This window comes from Puma concolor, chromosome B4 (genome assembly GCF_028749965.1).
Source record: "Puma concolor isolate L17-30 chromosome B4, mPumCon1.1.hap2, whole genome shotgun sequence".
NCBI lineage: Eukaryota > Metazoa > Chordata > Mammalia > Carnivora > Felidae > Puma > Puma concolor.
The window spans coordinates 6,122,680-6,140,965 of NC_141673.1; the positions used below are offsets into that span (position 1 = coordinate 6,122,680).

Genomic DNA, 18,286 nt, shown 5'->3' on the forward strand with positions numbered 1-18,286 from the left:
TGGAAACCAACATTTTATTGAGCTCTCCTACCCCTCCCAAATCTATTCCAGCAGATTCTTTGCTGCGGGCATCACAGACACGGGGGTGCGGCCAGCACTCCCCCCGTTGCCCGCCGTGTGACCGACCTGCTAGAGGAAGGACCGGCCACTGCGCGGTGTGGGGCCCGGAGAGCAGGCCCAGCCAGGCCTTGGCGCGGGCAGTTACCCAGTAACGACCCCAGAGGTATAATGAATTCATTTCTCTTACAAAAAGAAAAAGAAAAAACTAGTATGAAACCTCAGTAGTGTCCCAGCACTCAGAGTTTAAATATAAAAAAAAAAAAAAGGGATCATCAGAAAACAGTTAAAAAGACAACAAAACCAACTGAGGCCACCTCCAGGGTGGTGGGCAGGGGGGGGCGAGGCCAGCCCCGCCCCCGTGCTGAGCAGCAGGGGACAGTCACTGGAGGAGGTGGAGCCCCCAGCCCAGCAGCAACACCAGCAGCAGCAGGGACAGCGCCAGCCCGCGCCCCGAGTTGGGGGACACCTGTGGGACGAAGGGAGAGGGGGAGGGGGAGAGAGGTGAGGACCTCCAGCCTGGAACAGGGGTGCCCATGCCGCGACGCCTCCTACGCCGGCTCCGCGGACACGGGGATGAGCCCCGCGTGGCGGACGGTGGGGTGGGAAGAACGAGTCAGGGAAGGTAGGGGACACAGGAGCGCCCCGCTCCGAACGGGACAGGTCTGGGCCGAGGTGGCCAGAAAGAGAGCACAGGTGGGGTGGGGCAAAGGCCCCCGAGGACAAGGCAGAGGAGGAGAAGCCAGGCCACCCGGGCTGCCAGTCTGCCGGGGACTCGGGCCCCGGAGGAAGGAGGAGGGGTGAGGAGAGGTGCTCAGGGGGAGGAGGCGCCTGCTGGGCAGAGGAGGGAGGAACCAGTCACGTCTGCCCAACGAAGCACGCACGAGGGCAGGCGGGGACGCCGGCAAACACGCTCCTGAATTCGAGCATGGAGCCCTCAAAGCCAGAGGCCTCTGGGACCGGGCACGAGTAGCGAAGAGGAGAAGCAGGCAAGACAAGACAACAGGGAGTCAGTGGGGTCTGTGGCGCCCCGAGAGGACATGCCCCAGGGAGCGTGTCACCACGTGCAGGAGGGGAAGAAGTCGAGGTCACGAGATCTTACCCTGTTCCTGAGGGTCAGGAAGCCCCAGATCCGTATGTTCTCCCTGAGGTTGGCCAGACCATCCACGAGACTTCTGAGAACACCTCTCAGGCCCGTCTGGCTGTAGGTGAAGGCCAAGCTGGGAGACAAATGGGGGGGGGGAGGCGGGGCCATTACTGCAGGAACAGGGACAGAGACGGCCTTCGTCTCAGGGCACCCCTGTGGGGAGCAGAGGGCCTCGTCCCCTCGCATCCACCGCCAGCCTATCCCCCTTGGCTCCATGGATGAGGGCCTCTCTCCATGGGCGGTTTCTGGGCCTAAAATTCATCCAGTTTCCTGTTTCCTTCCCCCGCCCCCCAGGCCGCTGGGGGTCTGGTCTGGTTTCTGGAGCTGGCCCTCGGAAGACGCTCCTCTGCCCCGCAGGCCCGAGGACGCAGGTCCAGGGGAGCACGTCCTCCGTCCAGAGGATCTTTGTTGTGATGGAGGCCCAGGCTCGCCAACAGAAGGCTGCCTCTCTGGGGACCGAGAAGACACCACTCTCACTCTGGTCTCGAACACCCCCACCTTGAGAAATTCTGGGAGGTTCTGAGAACCCACAGAGATGCTGGCAGATCGTGAAGGCACAGCGTGCTCAGGACAGATGCCTCCGCGCAGGACGCACGGACAGCTCCCCCCGAGCACACTTGGCATTCCCCGTCCGCTCGTGAGGTCAAGGCCCTTTTGGAAACATTCGGCCTCAGCTCGGTGAGGAAGCAGAGAAAGGCACTTGGGTTCCGCTCGTCTGGTGCCCGGGAGCAGGGGCTGCGGGGTCGGGGCTGCCTGGGAGGGGAGCGATCTCCTCCCAGGGCCTGGGGGCGCCGCTCACCTGTACACGGCCATCCCGGGCAGCTCGCCAACGCGGGGCATCATCCACCTCACCTCCATCTCGTCCCCGATGAAGGCCAGCCGCATGGCCACATCGTCGGGGCTGTTGCTGTAGGGAGGGCATGGGGAATAGGGGTGTGGTTGTGCACTGACCCCACACACCCAGGCCCACCAGGCACCGGGCCAGGTGCCAAGAGGCACCGAGCCTCTTGGGAGGCCAGGGGCAACAGAGCGAGGTGTGGGAGCAGAGAACCTGCCAGCGAGAAAAAGCCAGCGAGGCCCTGTCCGCAGGTGCATTGCCTGACGTGCAGGCCCCTCAAGGGAGGGCAGGGAGCCATTTAGCGGCTGCATAAACAGCGGGTTGCTCCCCCCCCTCTGTTCCAGCCTCCCTCTCCCCTCCACGGATAACTCAAGGCTGGAGAGACCACCCAGCGGGGGCTAGGCAGGTTGGGGCTCTGAGCCCCCTGGATCACTGGGACTGGCTTCCTATGAAGCCTCAACTTACCCTCCTCCTGGCGGGAGGGGTTCTAGGACCCGCTCCCTGCTTCCCAATCCTCAAACCTCCTAGTGTCCTCACTCCTTTCAGAAAGGAGGGGCTCCCGGGCCCCTACGCTCACTGATTGGAATCGCGGATGGAAAGAGGTGCCCGCGCTCACACCTGATCTCCAAATCCGACACCTTCCGGGCAGTGGGCCGGCTTCAGCCCTGCTCTCGGGGGTCTGCCCGCACACTCCATCTGGGAATTTCCAGGCAGACAGGCCTCCCAGCGGATCCCGGCTCAGCCCCGGCCACCTGCCCAAGTTTCCCCGGGGTCCGTGCTCTCTTGTTCCAGCGGTGCTGAACGGTCGGATGGAGGGTTGAGGGCCCACCTCTATCCCAATACCCTGTGGGACCTCAGCAAAACACTGCACCAGGTGGAACGTCCCCTGTTGCCATCTACGAGTGGAGCAGGGACAGAAGAGGAAGCAGGTTTTCAGGTCCCTCCAGCTCTAAAATCCCAACCAACCCCAGTGCCCAGGTCCAGGGCCTAATAGAGATTAAGAGAATCAATCCTGAGGCCTAAGGCAGAAGAGAACCATCCAGAAGCCAGGGGCTGATCCTGGGAAGACCCCTCCTTCGCCGCCTTAACAGGAGCCATGTGGGAAGTCGCCTCAGGCTCCATCTTGATTTTCTAAAATGTGGAACCAACTCAGAAGGCCGTGAAGAGGCGATCGTGGTCACTGAGGGCCAGGAGACACCCGGCCCTAAAGCCACAGGTCTAAGCCATTTTGGTAGCAGTGCCGAGACCCGTCCTGGGAATATGCTGGATGCCGAGGGCCTCTGTGGGCTGGTTATCAGAGCAGAGCTGCCGGGCCAAGGGCAAGGCCTCCACGACCACACCTAGGGAATTTCCGCTCTGGAGCTCTGCCTAGGGAGCCCACAAGGCCTGCTCTTCTAACCATATCCTGAAAGTCACTGACCAGAAATGGGGGGTGGGGTGGGGCTCCCAGAGGGTTACCGGGACCTACCTGTTAGGGGAGGGCCCAGGATCATAGTACTCCACGAGATCGGTCATGCCAGGAACGTCCAGAACTTCCGGGCCATGCTCCTGCAGGAAGGTGCTCAAAAAGACATTCCTGGAGAGGGGTCCTGCGTGAGACATTTCTTCTCTGGGGGAGAGAGACACTGACTGAGTCCTGGTGCGTCTAAGCCAACCGGGACTCTCCCGTCCTCACTTTCCCAGCATGCCTTGCAGTTGGTGGGGAGCACATAACCCAGTTCCGGTCAACGAGGCCTCAGAAGTCTGACGCGGGAGTTGAAAGGGAGCGGCCTCAGCCAGGGCGGCTCTTCCCCCTCCTTGCTGCCTTCAACACAGGAGTGAAGGCTGGAGCGGCAGCAGCCATTTTATGACCCCAGGGTGTTGAACATTAAGGATACCCAGCATGCCAAGAATATGCAGAGGAGACAGGGACAGAGCCCGGCTCTCTGATGGCATGATCCAACACTCGCAAAAACACAAGCCACAGCCAGCCCAGCTGTGGAAGAAAAATAAAACCCAGGGCACACGGGTGGCTCAGTCTGTTGAGCGTCTGACTCTTGATTTCGGCTCCTGGTTTCAGCTCAGGTCCTGATCTCATGGTTGGTGAGTTTGAGCCCCACGTCGGGCTCTGTGCGGACGGTGGAGGGCCTGCTTCAGATTCTGTCTCCCTTTTGCTCTGCCCCTCCCCCACTCATCCTCTCTCTGTCTCTCTCCCTCTCAAAATAAACATTAAAAATTAAAAAAAAAAAAGGTCTTAAAAGAAAAAGAAAACTCAACACGTTCAAATCACCATTCACATATTTAGCACTTCTAGTCCAATTGTGGACTCCCAAGTCGTCGCCGGTGATAGGTAGGATTCTGTGACCCGATTCACCACAATTTACCCCACATTGTACCGAACAGCCGTAGGTCCAGAATATGATGAAGGATGTGGACCCAAAGGACCCGAGTTCAAATCCCAGCTGTGTCACTTAGTAGGAGTGATGCTGCGGGAACGGGCACCAATTGTTATGACCTTTGCACTTCAACCCACTGTCTTACGATAACGGCCTGGGCTTTACGATTTTTTCTGATTCTTCACGTTAGCCTGCCCTGAGTTGACAGAACCTTCTCGTCATCTCGTTGGGATCCCTAACCTTCAAGGCAGGTATTTAGTAAGAGGACACTGGCGGCTTAGAAAAGTTCAGGATTAAGCCAAGAAGAGAGAGAGTGAAGCCTCACTGCTCCCCAGGTCCAGGGTGGACAATGTTCATCCCTGAAGCGGATCCCGCATGCGGGGACCCTCCGGGGACACCGGGTCTACGCCAGAGTGCACACACGACTTGCTTTCAGCATTAAAGGGTGATGACTGGAAACACAAAGACAGGACACAGGTTCACGGGAGCAGAGAAGAGAGTTTGGGTCCTCCAGGTGTTGAAGGGCGAGTCTAGACAGGTTATTCTCAACACAGCATCCAAAACGCGGTCAGATTTGGGCGCGCTGTGATGTCATCAAGGGCGCAGACAGGTATTTGAGATTTGAGGGGCTGGGGCACTCTGGCCTTTGAGAAAGGACACCACACAAGAACAGCATTGTTCCAGAGAGACTAAATGCCCAGAATTGGCCTCAAGAGGGCTGCTTCGGTTTCCTAAAGGGAAGCCAGTAGGCTCACGTCTGTTCCAGATGAAAGCCCAGCTTGAAAGGCAGCTGTAGCAGGAGCGAGGGCTGGAGAAATCAGACGTGTAAACACAGCCACAACGGCCACAAAGAGCCCGTGGCCTGACATATGTCACCGCACCTGTCAGGGCAGCACCATCCCCTGTGGGCTGAAAGGAGCCGTCGGGTCAGACCTGGTGGGGGGTGGTGCGGGGTGCTACCACCTGCTGAGGGCACCTGCAGGCCTGAGACCCAGCGACTCCCTCCCACACCATCAGGCCAGCACGCCCCCAACAGGGAGGGTCAGGTGGCATTTCTAAAAACCCGAAACGTTGCTGCCAGCAACCTAGCAGCACGGGCACCGTTCTGAGTGCATAATCCTTATTCATCTGTTCCGGGGAATGCTAGGTAGCAGTTAAAAGCTACGAGGTGTGGGGCACTTGGCTGGCTCAGTCTCTGGGGCATGACTCTTGATACTGGGGTCATGAGTTCAAGCCTGACGCTGGGCATAGAGCTGACTTTAAAAAAAAGAAAGAGGAGCGCCTGGGCGGCTCGGCCGGTGAAGCGTCCGACTCGCGGTTTCCGCTCAGGTCATGATCTCACGGCTCGTGGGATGGAGCTGGGCGTCGGATGGGCTCTGTGCCGGCAGTGCAGAGCCCGCTTGGGATTCTCTCTCCCTCTCCCTTTCTCTCTGTGCCTCCCCTGCTCGAGCTTTCTTTCAAAATAAACAAACATTAAGGAAAAAAAGTACTCTACCAGTGAAATCATTTAGACTGCTGAAATAATAAAAGACGCAGAACATTCAAGCCACGGAACAAAATGCGATCATTTCAAGAGGATCAGAGAAAGACGATTTCTAGCAGATATGAAATGAACATTCACGTAGGAAACAAAGAGAATCACCTCTTGGAATCACGGAAGAGTTTCAAGGTTGCCAGATACAAGATCAACACGCAAAAACCAACAGCAACAAGGCAACCAGAAAATACAGTAGCAAATAAATCTGTATTTGCAGACATAGAAGGCTTGCAGTCAGGAATGAATCTGATTTTAAAAAAATAATGTTTATTTTTGAAGGAGAGACAGAACACGAGTGGGGGATGGGCACAGAGAGAGGGAGACACAGAATCCAAAGCAGGCTCCAGGCTCCAAGCTGTCAGCACAGAGCCCGATGAGGGGCTCGAACCCACGAACCGCGAGATCATTACCTGAGCTGAAGTCAGACGCTTAACTGACTGAGCTGCCCAGGCACCCCTTCCCTGTATCTTTTTTTTTTTTTTCAATGTTTTTATTTATTTTTGAGACAGGGAGAGACAGAGCATGAGCCAGGGAGGGGCAGAGAGAGAGGGAGACACAGAATCTGAAGCAGCCTCCAGGCTCTGAGCTGTCAGCACAGAGCCTGACACGGGGCTCCAACCCACAAACCACGAGATCATGACCTGAGTTGAAGTTGGACGCTTAACCCACGGAGCCACCCAAGCGCCCCAGGAATGAATCTGATTTTTTTAAACATGACTGGGGCGCCTGGATGGCTCAGTCGGTTGAGCATCCAACTTTGGCTCGGATCATGATCTTGCGATCCGTGAGTTCGAGCCCCGCGTCAAGCTCTGTGCTGACAGCTCAGAGCCTGCTTCAGATTCTGTCTGTCTGTCTGCCCCTCCCCTACTCACTTTCTCTCTCTCAAATATAAAAGTTAAAAAAAAAAAAAAGACTTAAAAACAATTTTAAAAAATTTTAAATCCTTAAAGCTTTTATGGAGAAAAATGTAAGGGGCACCTTGGTGGCTCAACTGCTTAAGTGTCTGACTCTTGGTTCAGCTCAGGCCATGAACTTGCTGTTTGTGGGTTCAAGCCCCACACTGGGCTCTGTGCTGACAGTGCACAGCCTGCTTGGAATTCTCTCTCCCCCTCTCCCGCTCACTCACTCTGTCTCTCAAAATAAACTTTTAAAAAAATTTTTTAAAAGAAAAACGGTATCAAACTTCAGCAAAGGGCATGAAGGACCCGGAGAGAGACAACTCTCACAGCTGAGCTATTTTAACACCGCACAGAGTCTGAGGACTGAGTACACCCTTCGGCTTGCACTGGGGGGGGGCGGCATTTAAGGAATTGTGACCAGGGCCTCTGGCTGCCCCCAGGCCCCAGGGAGCTTGGTGTCTATGCAAATGGCAATCCCCCAAGAAAAGCAGCCCCAGCCCTCATTTGCATCCGCCCCCAGCAGCCCTCACCCTCAACACCACACCCCAGCAAGGGGCCTGCTCTCTCCCCAGAGGCTGCCGTGTGCTCCCATAGAAAGCCCTGCCTCCCCGCAGCCAAGGGGCCACTACGGGACTTCGGTGGGTGGGCACGTAGCCTGAGCCTCCCCTTCATCCACTGTCCCAGCATCCATCCGCCTCCAGCAGACCCTCCCAGGATCCCTGGGCACCAAATTGGAATGGGGCCCCCGAGCCCTGCAGGAGCATGTGCCTGACCAGGGACAGTGACCACGAGCACCCCAGCTGGCGGGGGCGGGGCGGGCGGGTAGGGGGGAGGCGGAGGCCTGCGTCTCACTAGCTCCAGGGCTGGGTGTGCGGTAGGGTGGGACCGCCCCAGCAGACTGAACTGTTTGGGGGCAGGGTCTACGCCGTCCCCTCCTAAGGGTCCCCCGAGCCCACCAGACTGACCTCCAGTCTGAGCTGACCGGGGACAGACACCGGGGACAGGCTCCCCTCTCCAGGTCTGTGCTTTTGCTCACTGGAGCTAAGCTTCCAGCATGGGACCCTCTGGACAGGCGGGGGGGGAGTCTTGGGTGAACCTCCTAACCCAAGTGCTCACTTGCTCGGGCAAGGCCTTCAGTTTCCTTATCTATCAGTTGGGGATTAACGACCCCAAACTAATAGGGTTCATTTTCCAGGTAAGAAGCAGCACAAACTGCCTACGATAATCCAGACTGATGTCTGAGCACCTACTTCTGTCCGGCCCCGACTTGGCCCTGACTTAAGCCCTGTGCAAGGATTCTCATGAAATGCTCACCCAGCCAGGCCTGGGTGGGCCTTAGGGCTATAGATCTGAGGGGGAGAAATCAGAGTGTGATCAGGGAGGTGGGAGCCAAGGTCCCTGAAGCAGTCCCACCACCCCACGGGAGCCCAGAGCTGGTCACCTCCCGCCTGGCTCTTCTGTAGATGCCCAGCCGGCCTCCAGTCTCCACCAGAATCTCTCCAATCTGATCTCTGTGCAGCAGCCTCAGATCTGACCCGGCCACCGTTCCACTCGGCTCCCCAGTCCCCTCGGGAGCTGTGGCACGCGGCTATCAGGGCCCCCTCTTCTCCCCGTGGCCACCTCGCCAGCCCCAGCACTGCCAATCCAACCTTGGCTAAGGTCCCACACACTTAAGACCACGTACTTCCGTGAACCACACTCTGCCGAGAGCTCAGCCCCCGGCACTGCCTTCCTAGGTCCTCTGAGCCAGGCTGGGGGGGGGGGGGGGTTCAGGGAGCTCAGGCAGCCCCTGTCCCTGGTCCCTTCTATCTCCAACCGACCACACTGAGTTGCTGTTTCTTCCTCTTTGGGGGTTTAGAGCATGGACTCTCTCTGTGCCTCCAGCTTCTTCCCCTTCTAGATGAGGATACTTGGGGCGCCTGGGTAGCTCAGCCGGTTAAGCCTCCGACTCCAGCTCAGGTCATGGTCTCGTGGTTCGTGGGTTCGAGCCCCGCATCAGGCTCTGTGCTGACAGCTTCAGATTGTGTGTGTGTGTGTGTGTGTGTGTGTGTGTCTGACCCACCCTCGCTCATGCTCTGTCTCTCTCAAACTAAATAAAACATTTAAAAAAAATTTTTAATAAAAAAATAACAACCGAGAAATTAAAGAGTAATGTTAATGTCCCGACACCAACACCAACACCACGTAAGGTGACAAACCGGGAGCTTGCCATCGTCACTGATCTCTGGCTTCCGGCACACGGCACAGAGCACGTTTGACAAATGACCAAACAAAGGCCGTTACTGAGGTCACTGGTGGCCCAGGGGCCTGGACTGCTCTTAAACATCTATTTTTCTTCCAGCAGATTTGCAAAAAGGCAGACGCACCTAGCCATGCATCCCCACCCAGGCTGCAGCCCACACGCTCACCCTCCTACACATTCCATGGAAACACCAGCCAGGAGCGCTCTTTTACTGGCAGAGCTGGGGATGCCAATCTCGCCTCTGGGCAGAAGAGTGCAGCCCACACAGCCACAAGGACACCTGCGGGGCTTGGGAGATGGTGAGGGGTGGGCTCTGGACCCAGCAGCCTGCGGTTTCCTGAGTCTCCCCAAGCCCAGCCTTGCCATGTGTCCCTGCATGCCTTGGAACAGGTGGCCACACCCCTGTAGCCCCATCAATTCCCACAGGTCACTGGAGTCCTGGGTACGGGGCCAGTGGCTGCGGGGTGGACCCAGCCGAGAAACCCTGGGTCCTCGGTTCAGTATTTTTCCATCGGGGCTTCCCACCCACACCTGACCCAATCCCCAGCCCTGCCACTGCCCACGATGGGGGTGGGGTCCTGGTTTACAGAGCACCCAGCGCTCAAAGCATCAGGTGCTCGCTCAAGCATTAAAGCCCTGACCTCAGCCGAGACAGACCCAGGTTCCTTCCAGTCCCAGTTCTGCCACCGCTGTGTGACCAGGACCAGTCACCTAATTCTGAGCCTAGCTCAGAGAGGGCTCTTCTGCATGGAAATAGCACAGCCTCCAGAGCAAAGAGTGAGATTAACAGATACAGCTGTTGCCCCATTTCTGCCCCGCAGCAGGGGCTCCAAAGCTGGTTAAGGAATCAACAAACCCAGGAGAGTGGGAGATTAGTATCTACCAAAGTAGCAAGTGCACAGAGCCTTTGGTTTCTAGGACTGTTCCTGTACAGACCCCTGCATGTACCCGGCAGCCTTGAAAAACATAAGCAACCAACCTGTGAGCGCTGATGTGCCAGGATCTTGAAAGCACATGGCTACATGCACACAGCAGGGAACAGAACAGCTCGTAACTGTAACTGTATTGCCCAGTGTGTGTAAACAATAAAGGACATAAACAGACAAACACTTCTATCTGCACAGATCATCTCCTGAAAGAGGCAAGGAGATTAGTGAAGAGGGGAAGGGGTCGCTCTGGGACAGAGCAGGGGCGGGGAAGGGGACTGAATCTTTTTAACTGTACGCTTTTGTGTTCTCGAACCTTTACTGTCACCCACGTGCTGTGATCGCAGATTCAAAAAATAAAGCAAAAACTGTTCTGGGGTTAACAGCTGGAATTTTTCTGAAATGGAAATAATCTGTCTTAAAGGTCTATTTCAGGAATCAAGTCGCCAACCCACCCTCCCCACCTGGTGGGGGAAGTCTGGCCTCCAGCCTCCACCCTTAGGAACCTGCAAATGCCCAAAACCGCTCCTCTGAGGCAGGCAGGGCTCACTTCCCTTGAGTGATGGAGAAATTAACTGGGGGGGGAAAGACAGGGAACAGCGAGAGAAAAAGGAGAGAGAAGGAAGGAGGCAGAAAGGGGTTTCAGGTAGAAAGACAAGTTGGAAATTCACCCCTGGAGGGTTGTGGAAGTTGTTCGGTGATCTGGAAAGTGGCAGCTTGGAATGGGCTCCGGGAGCCACAGCCCCGCAGCCCTCCGCCCCCGGAACCCCAGCGCAGATGCTGGCCTGACCCAGTTGAACCCAGGTGGCCCATCTCGGCTTGGCCTCTGTGGCCTCGGGCAAGGACTGTCCTCTCTGGGCCTGCTGCTAAGGGCTCTCGGGGATCCCACGTCCTTCTTTTGTGCAGCTGCTGAGTCCAGCCTCCCTCAGGAGGAGGTGTCTGCCCCACTTCACCGACGGGGGATCAGGAAGGTTGAGAACGGAAATTCAGAGCCTCTTGGCCACCCAATCATGCTCCCCACCCCCGGGCTCCAAAAATACATCGGCCTAGCAACGCAGGTTGACGATACTAGAAAAAGGAAGGCAGCTTTGACAATTACGAGAAAAAAAAGCCTTGCTGGGGCCTGAAACGCCAGATAAGTTTCCCCACTGAACAGTGACGTAACGGACATGCTGGGGCCGTGTGTAGGGCCCAGTCACGGCCCGATATACATCGTGAGCATCGTGCCTTCTGAGCACGTGAGCGGGGAGGCTGGCATGACGGCGAATGTAAACACGCGTGTGCAGTATTCGGCATCAGGCACTTTACAGGCCTGACCCCTCTCTGGGAGGCAGAGGAACATCACCCACCACTCAGATGAGGTTCAGAACTGGGAAGGGCTTGTCCCGCACCCGAGGCGAGGGCGGGAGCTGCATTAAACCTGGCCTCCAACCCGAGACACTTTCTTGGCCTCTGCAGCCGGCTTAGGTCAAAGTCCGGCGGGAGTCTGCTCAGGCTTGATTCAACTCCAGGTCCCCGGAGCCCCAGGCTGGGCCCGATTCATCAGTACGCTCAGGAATGTTTGCTAGTGGAAATGATGCAAAACCTGTGCATCATTCCCCCCCCTCCCCCGCCATCCCATCCACACCCGGTCAGGTCGGCCATCGCGAAAGTGGAAAGAGGTGGGTCGGCGTAGCAACAGGGAAAGAAGTCATGGCAAGGTGAGGATCCTCTGTGATGCATTTATGCAAATACCCACGTCTCACTGCTTCTGTTCATTACCTATGCACGGGGACACTGTGCCACGGGGCACTCGGCTGCTGGGCCACCTGGGTCCTAGTCCAGCTTGGCCATTTGGCTTTGGACAAGTTCCTTAGCCCCTCTGGACCCCTAATTCCTCGTTTGGAAAACAGGCCTTGGGGAGGTTTTCTTTTATGTCCTTTCCTGCTCAAGCAGCTATGAAGACACTCCAACCTAGAGGAAGCACAACACAAGAATTCTCTTGGCGACTGATTTTGCAATTGGCTTTCCCCCAGTTTGCTGTGCTCTGGATGTTTGTGTCCACTCCCGAGTTCATACGTTGAAAACCTAATGCAGAGGGTGACAGTATCAGGAGGCGGGGTCTTTGAGAGGCAATTAGATCAGGCAGGCTCCACTAATGGGATTAGTGCTCTTTTTTTCATGTTTACTTATTTATTTTGAGAGAGAGCTCACATGCACCAATAGGGTGGGGGGGTGGGGCACAGAGACAGAATCCCCAGCAAGCTCTAACCTGTTAGCATGGGCCTCGAACCCAGGAACCGAGAGATCATGACCTGAGCTGAAATCAGGAGTGGGATGCTTTCGACTTCACGTCTGGTCATGATCTCACAGTTTGGGAGTTCAAGCCCCACATCGGGCTCTGTGCTGACAGCTCAGAGCCTGCTTCGGATTCTGTGTCTGTCCCACCCCAGTTGTGCTATCTCAAATATTAAAAAAAAAAAAAAAAAAAAAAAAAGTCGGATGCTTAACCGACGACAGAGCCACCCCGGCACCCCAGGATCAGTGTTCTTCTAAAAGAGGCCCAGGAAAGCTCCCTTCCGGTCCCCCAGTCCCCCACTCAAGGATACAGGAAGTCTGTGGCACCCTGACCTTGGATTTCCAGTCTCCAGAACCGTGAGAAATAAATTTGTGGCTTATAAACTACCCAGGCTGTGGTGTTTTGTTATAATACACAGTTCAATAGAGTGAACAGAAAGCAGGTGTGGAAACAGGGCAAGGAGAATCCAAGGGATCCCAAAGTCCTCCTTGGTATCCAAAAGGGGACCCAAGTGGATCCCTGTGCTTTTCCATCACCATTAGAAAGGACAGGGTGCCAAGATACTACCTGGGCCTGCAGTTTTCAAGTTTAAAAAGCATGTATTTAAAATGAGTTCCGGCGGCGGTGGGGGTGCCTGGCTGGATCGGTCAGTGGAGCATGTGACTCTCGATCTGGGGGTTGTGAGTTCAAGCCCCACGCTGGGTGTAGAGATTACTTAAAATATAAAATTGTTTAAAAATAAAAATAAAATCTTTAGGGGTTCCTGAGTGGCTCAGTCTAAGCATCGGTTTTGATGACCTCACCGTTGAGGAGTTCGAACCCTGCATTGGGCTTCCGGCTGCCTGCTTCTGATCCTTGGTCTTTCTCTCTGCCCCTCCCCTGCTCTCTCTTGCTCTCAAAATATAAACATGAAAAATAAGTAAATAAAATCATTAAAGAAGCATTAACTAATTACAATAAGTTCTTACCATGTGTTTAAAAGGAGTCAAAGACAGTGCCCTGCTAGGCCCGAGGTCTGAAGGGCCCAGGGAGAGAGACACAGCCCTCAAGGATCCTTTTTTCCAGAGTTTTGGGTGTTCCCTCAGTGTAGAGGACTTTTAATTACTCCCCGAATCCTGGTCAGTAGTTTTGGGGATTCCCATTTCCTCCCTAGGACAAAGTCCTCAGGTCCCCAGAGGCCAGCCACCCTGGCCCTTTTGAACCCTCAACCTGACCTTCTGGCCTCCTTCTGCCTCCCCAGGCTGGCATGGCCGGGGCGGGGCGGGGCGGGGGGGGGGGGGGGGGGAGGGAGGGGGAGGATGCCTGCTTCTTCTTTCAGACCCAGCCCAGAGCCCACCTCCTCTCTGCCCTCCCCAAGACAAAATTAACTGCCCCTCATCTGAGTTATCCCAGCACCTTGGGCAAACAGACCTGGATTGGGCACCTAGCCCATTGATAGTCTCATTAAATGTTTACCTGTCTGTCTGCCCCAGTTCAGAGCAGGGACCTAGTGAACAGGGACAATGAGGGGGCAGGGGAAGCAGGTAACAGACTGTAAAACCGATCGAGGGACAGATCACAGGGACAGGCAATTCCTGGCTAGGAGACCCTCACCTTTTGAGAGCCCAGTAGGAAGGGCAGTTGTTGAGGAGGCGGAGGCTGCGTGCATTGTATACAGTCAGTGCTCCCTAATGAGAAACCATCACGAACCTGGGAGCCGGGGCTCGGGAGAGGTGCATACCATGCTAACCACCTCCCAGTGTCAGAGCTGGGATTTTCCTGATGCGTCACTGTCTGCGTATGGGCAGTCCGGCAGATCGGTGCCCTCCCCTTCTGAACTCTGCCTCTTCTGAGCTCCAAGCCACAGGCACACGAGTGCCAACTTGGGGTGGGGGTGGGGGGGCAGGAACTCGCCAGCCTAAAACTTCATGTCACAGTGACGCCCCCCCAAGTAGCCAGACGGGTTGCTCTTGGCTCTTAAGCGTGCACTTTCCTCTCAGTCCGGGTGACAAGGTACCTTCTCCCACCTCCAGAAAAACAGGTTTACCGTGCGCTGCCCGGCAAGGCCCGGTGGGTGTTTTGTATTGTCACATCCTAATATTGACACTACGAAAATCAGCTGCCCACCCAGCCCCGGCCTCGCTCCCGCCGGCCTCGGTGCCAACAAGGAACTGGGGGCCGTGGCCTTATTTGCTTACATTCTGTATGTCTCCCAGGGCCTGGCCCCGGCCAACCAGCGGCAGGACAAAAAGTTGAGGGAGTGGCTGCCTGTGTCCACTCCGGACCCGCTGCAGGCTTCCTGGCCGCGACCCACAATAAAACCCGAGCGTGCCGGGAACTTCCTTGAAACCTCTTGGAATTGTTCTGAGCAGGGAGAACAAACAGCCGGACTCTCGTGGGATCCACTAGGTTGGAGGCAAGGGGAAGCAAGAAGCCATTAATTGTCTACAAACTTAACAGGGTTCGCTAAAAACAGGATGCTTTCCAGGGAGAGGGGAAAATACCTCGGGGGTCAGCTTCAAGGCTCACCAGCGGATGGAGCCATCCCCCAGCAGCCCCTTCCATATGTTAGAGGGCCGATCGGAAGAGAACTGAACTGGGCTGACACCGCTCGCTGGTTTACTTTGCAGCTCCATGAACCCAGCTTTCATACCCACCCAATAGCACTTAAGATACAGGGGCGCCTGGGTGGCTCAGTGGGTTAAGTGGCCCACTTCGGCTCAGGTCACGATCGCACAGTCCGTGAGTTCGAGCCCCGCGTCGGGCTCTGTGCTGACGGCTCGGAGCCTGGAGCCCGCTTCGGATTCTGTGTCTCCCTCTCTCTCTGTCCCTCCCCCGCTCATGCTCGCTCTCAAAACCGAATAAACGTTTTAAAAAAAAAAAAAAAACAACTTAGGATAATTAACACGCATACAACCCTCCATCCAGCTTCTTCCCAGCATGCCCAGGCTGTGAGCTGCTGGGGATACTCCACTAAGGGTGACATTTGGTCCTCCTGTGCTCATGGAGCTGCAGGCCAGGGTCACTAAGCACAAAAGGGTAGCACAATCTCTTTAGTGTCCCGAGAAAATGTAAACTGGGGTCCTTGCTCAGAGGCACTGGCAGAAAGAGAGGAAGGGCTGCACCTTTGATGAGGTAATCAGGAAAGACTGCTCAGAGGAGGCAGCATGGAACCGAGATAGGGAAGAGATGACGAGTCTGATACCCACATGCCCCTAGGGACTGCGCTAAGTCTGTCATCACCCCTTTTCTTTCAGGCCTCTCGCCATCCCATAGAGAGAGGGCCTCACAGGATCCCTGGTGCTTGCAGAAACATCCTTGCCGAGGTAGTTCCCACCAAAAAAAGGGGGGGGGGGGAAGTCACCTGGCAGCCATCTTAGAAGGTTGATGAAACAGGTTTCTTGCCCAGAGGGCGTTCTGAGGCCCTGGCTGAAAGCCCACACCCTGGAAGCCAGTCTCCCCATATGCTTTAGACACTTTAAACCAAAAACAGGCAAAAATAAACTTGTACCGCGTAAAGCCATCAGTGACAGCCCGGTGACCTTGAGGTTAAAATGGTGGGAAATCCCCCAAATCCTGGAGCGGGAAGGCAAGAGGGGCGGCACCAGCTGGGTGCTGGGATCCAGACCCAGCTACAGCCTCAGACAGACCATTTAAAGAGCCAGTGCAAAACCACACTAGTAAACTCCTACCATGCGCCACTCCGAAGAATCACCCCAAAGGCATGCCCAAGATAAGTAGAGATAAGGTTGGAGTGTTCACTCTAAGGGAGGCCACTGACAGCCACCATCACTTGGGTGGGCGTTCCCCACACCTGGTGGGAAGCCTCGCAGACCCATTTCACAGAACGGGCAAACTGAGGCTCAGAAGGCCGAGGGGCCCGTCTAAGACACACACCGTTGGAAAGTGGCCGGGTGGCGAGGTCTGGCGGGGCTTCCAGACAACGGCTCTGGGCTTTCTGGCTTGACGGCTTGCAGGCCGCCTCCTGGAACCAACTCTCCATGCGCAAACGAGGCCGGCACAGAGCTCCCCTGTGCGCCCCCCTCCTCCGCGGGAAGGAGAAAGCTGATAAGCCTCCCTTCCTGGGGAGCTGGAGCGCAGCTCGAAGAAGACCCGCTCAGGGGCCCGGCCACGGTAGGTGCTGGGGAAAGTGTTACAACTGCAGCCGCAGCAACAACGTCCCGCCCCCGCCGCCCCCCGCCCCCGGGGTGGCGCCTGCCAGCGAAAATTACAGTAACGATTAACGGTTTTACAAAGCGGTTTCGCGCCCAGGAGGCCGGGGCTCGCCCAGGAGGCCGGGGCTCGTAGCGAAAGCGAACCAAGGCCGGCGCACAACCCCCCCCCCCCCCCCCCACACCAAGCGTCCCCGGCCTTGTTTTGGCCGCGCGGGGCTGGCGGCGGGACCCCTCCGGGCCACCGGCTGGACCGCGCCCGCGGCCCCTCCAGCGGGTCTGCGACGCCGGCGGGCGCACCTGTGCTGGCGGAGGGCAGGTGCCGGGCGGCGGCCGCGCCCCCGCTCCGCGCGCAGTTCCTGTTCCGGACTTCCCCGCGGCCACAATAAAGCCCTTCTCCGGCCCCTGGCAGGTGCGCAGCGACTCGGGGCGACTCGGGGCGCCCCGGGTCCCGGCGGGGGCCAGCGCCCGACGCCATCTTCCCGGACTCCGGGTGGACACCGGGCCGTGCGGCCGGGGGCCGGCGGTCCCGCGCTCCGGCCCGGTTCGCGGGCGGTGGGAGCCGGGCCCCGGGAGGCCGAGCCGGTGGGCGGTGCGGGGCGACGGGGCATCCGGCCCTCGGGGCGGGGCGCGGGGGGGGGGGGGTGCCCCATTGCACGGAGGCGGAGACTGAGGCCCGCGCGGGCTGCGGCTGGTACAGTCGCCGGCGGGGGCCTGGAGACCCCGCCAGAGAGGGTGCGTTACGCAGCCAGCGTCCCGAAACGTCGCCCGAAAGTGACACACCGACAGCCGCCCGGGACGGAAAATCCTGGGCACAGGTCCCCCACCTTCCAGCCGCTCTCTGCGCGCTCACCTGCCGGGCTCGGGCTTGGCGCGGGGGCGCAGCGCAGAGGGGCTGGGGCCACAGCCGGGGGGGCGGCAGGGCTCGGACTCACCTCGAGTCGGAGGTGGCGGTGGCGGCGGCGGCGATGGTGGCGGCGTCCGGAGCGCTCGGGCCGGGAAGCGTATTGTCTGCGGCCGCCGGCCGGCGCGCGAGCGTATAAACCGCCCGGCCCCGCCCCGGCCCGCCCCCGGGGCCGCCTCTCCCGTCGAGGAGCTCGGAACCCGGGACCCGGGTCCCAGTGGTAACAGAACTGCTACAAGTGTGGTGTTTACTTGTTTGCTGCCTGCCCGCGGCCGTCTGCAAGCTTGTTTGGCGTGTGCGCGGGTTCCCCGCACGGCGGTGCGCACAGTGGGCCCCGGGGAGGATTCATGGGCCAATCCGCTGGCTGAATTTGGGTGTTATGACCCAGGATCCTTACATGGATGGTCCCGCGTCGCCCTCCACGCAGTCCTAAGCGCTCGGTGCTGCTTTTTTGTGCCCATTTTAGCGATGAGGAAACTGAGGGTTAGAGAGGACCAAACGACTGGCTAAAGGGCACTGGAAATCCTCAAATATACATGCTTTCTGTGCTAGCAGTTTCGGGAGTTGGGTTTTGTTTTGCTTCTCTCAATTTTCTTCATTGTGGTAAAATACACATAACAGAATTTACCACAGTGACCATTTTTAAGTGTACTGTTCAGTGGTATTAAATACATTCATAGTGTCCAGCGACCACCATCACCCATCTTGTAAAACAAGCTCTAGGCCCATTAAAAACCCCCCTTTCCTGGCTGGCTCGGTGGGCAGACCTAGGGACTCCTGCTCTCCGGGTCCACGGTTGGAGCGCCGCTCTGGGTACAGAGACTGCTTACCAAACAACAAACACTTCCCCATTCCCTCCTCCCCCAGGCTCTGGCACCCACTCGGAATTAGGTATTTTTGAACCCATTTCACAAATCTGAAAACTAAGACCG

The 18,286-nt window shown here is 57.2% G+C and overlaps 1 protein-coding gene across 3 annotated transcripts; it reads right to left on the bottom strand.

The window, feature by feature from the left end:
* Positions 1–17,486, bottom strand: BIK (BCL2 interacting killer). Of its 3 annotated transcripts, none has more exons than XM_086712090.1 (5): positions 17,386–17,486; positions 3,511–3,651; positions 2,004–2,111; positions 1,160–1,277; positions 1–526 (listed from the first exon to the last, which is right to left on the bottom strand). In XM_086712090.1, exons 2-5 carry the CDS (start codon positions 3,642–3,644, stop codon positions 440–442), a joined length of 447 nt encoding a protein of 148 aa, XP_086568216.1. In that variant the 5' UTR covers positions 3,645–3,651; positions 17,386–17,486; the 3' UTR covers positions 1–439. The 3 variants fall into 3 exon arrangements, with proteins under 3 accessions (XP_086568216.1, XP_086568215.1, XP_086568217.1); XM_086712089.1 differs by lacking the exon at positions 17,386–17,486 and adding an exon at positions 16,751–17,354; XM_086712091.1 differs by lacking the exon at positions 17,386–17,486 and adding an exon at positions 11,783–11,907.
* Between the last annotated feature and the right edge of the window lie 800 nt (positions 17,487–18,286).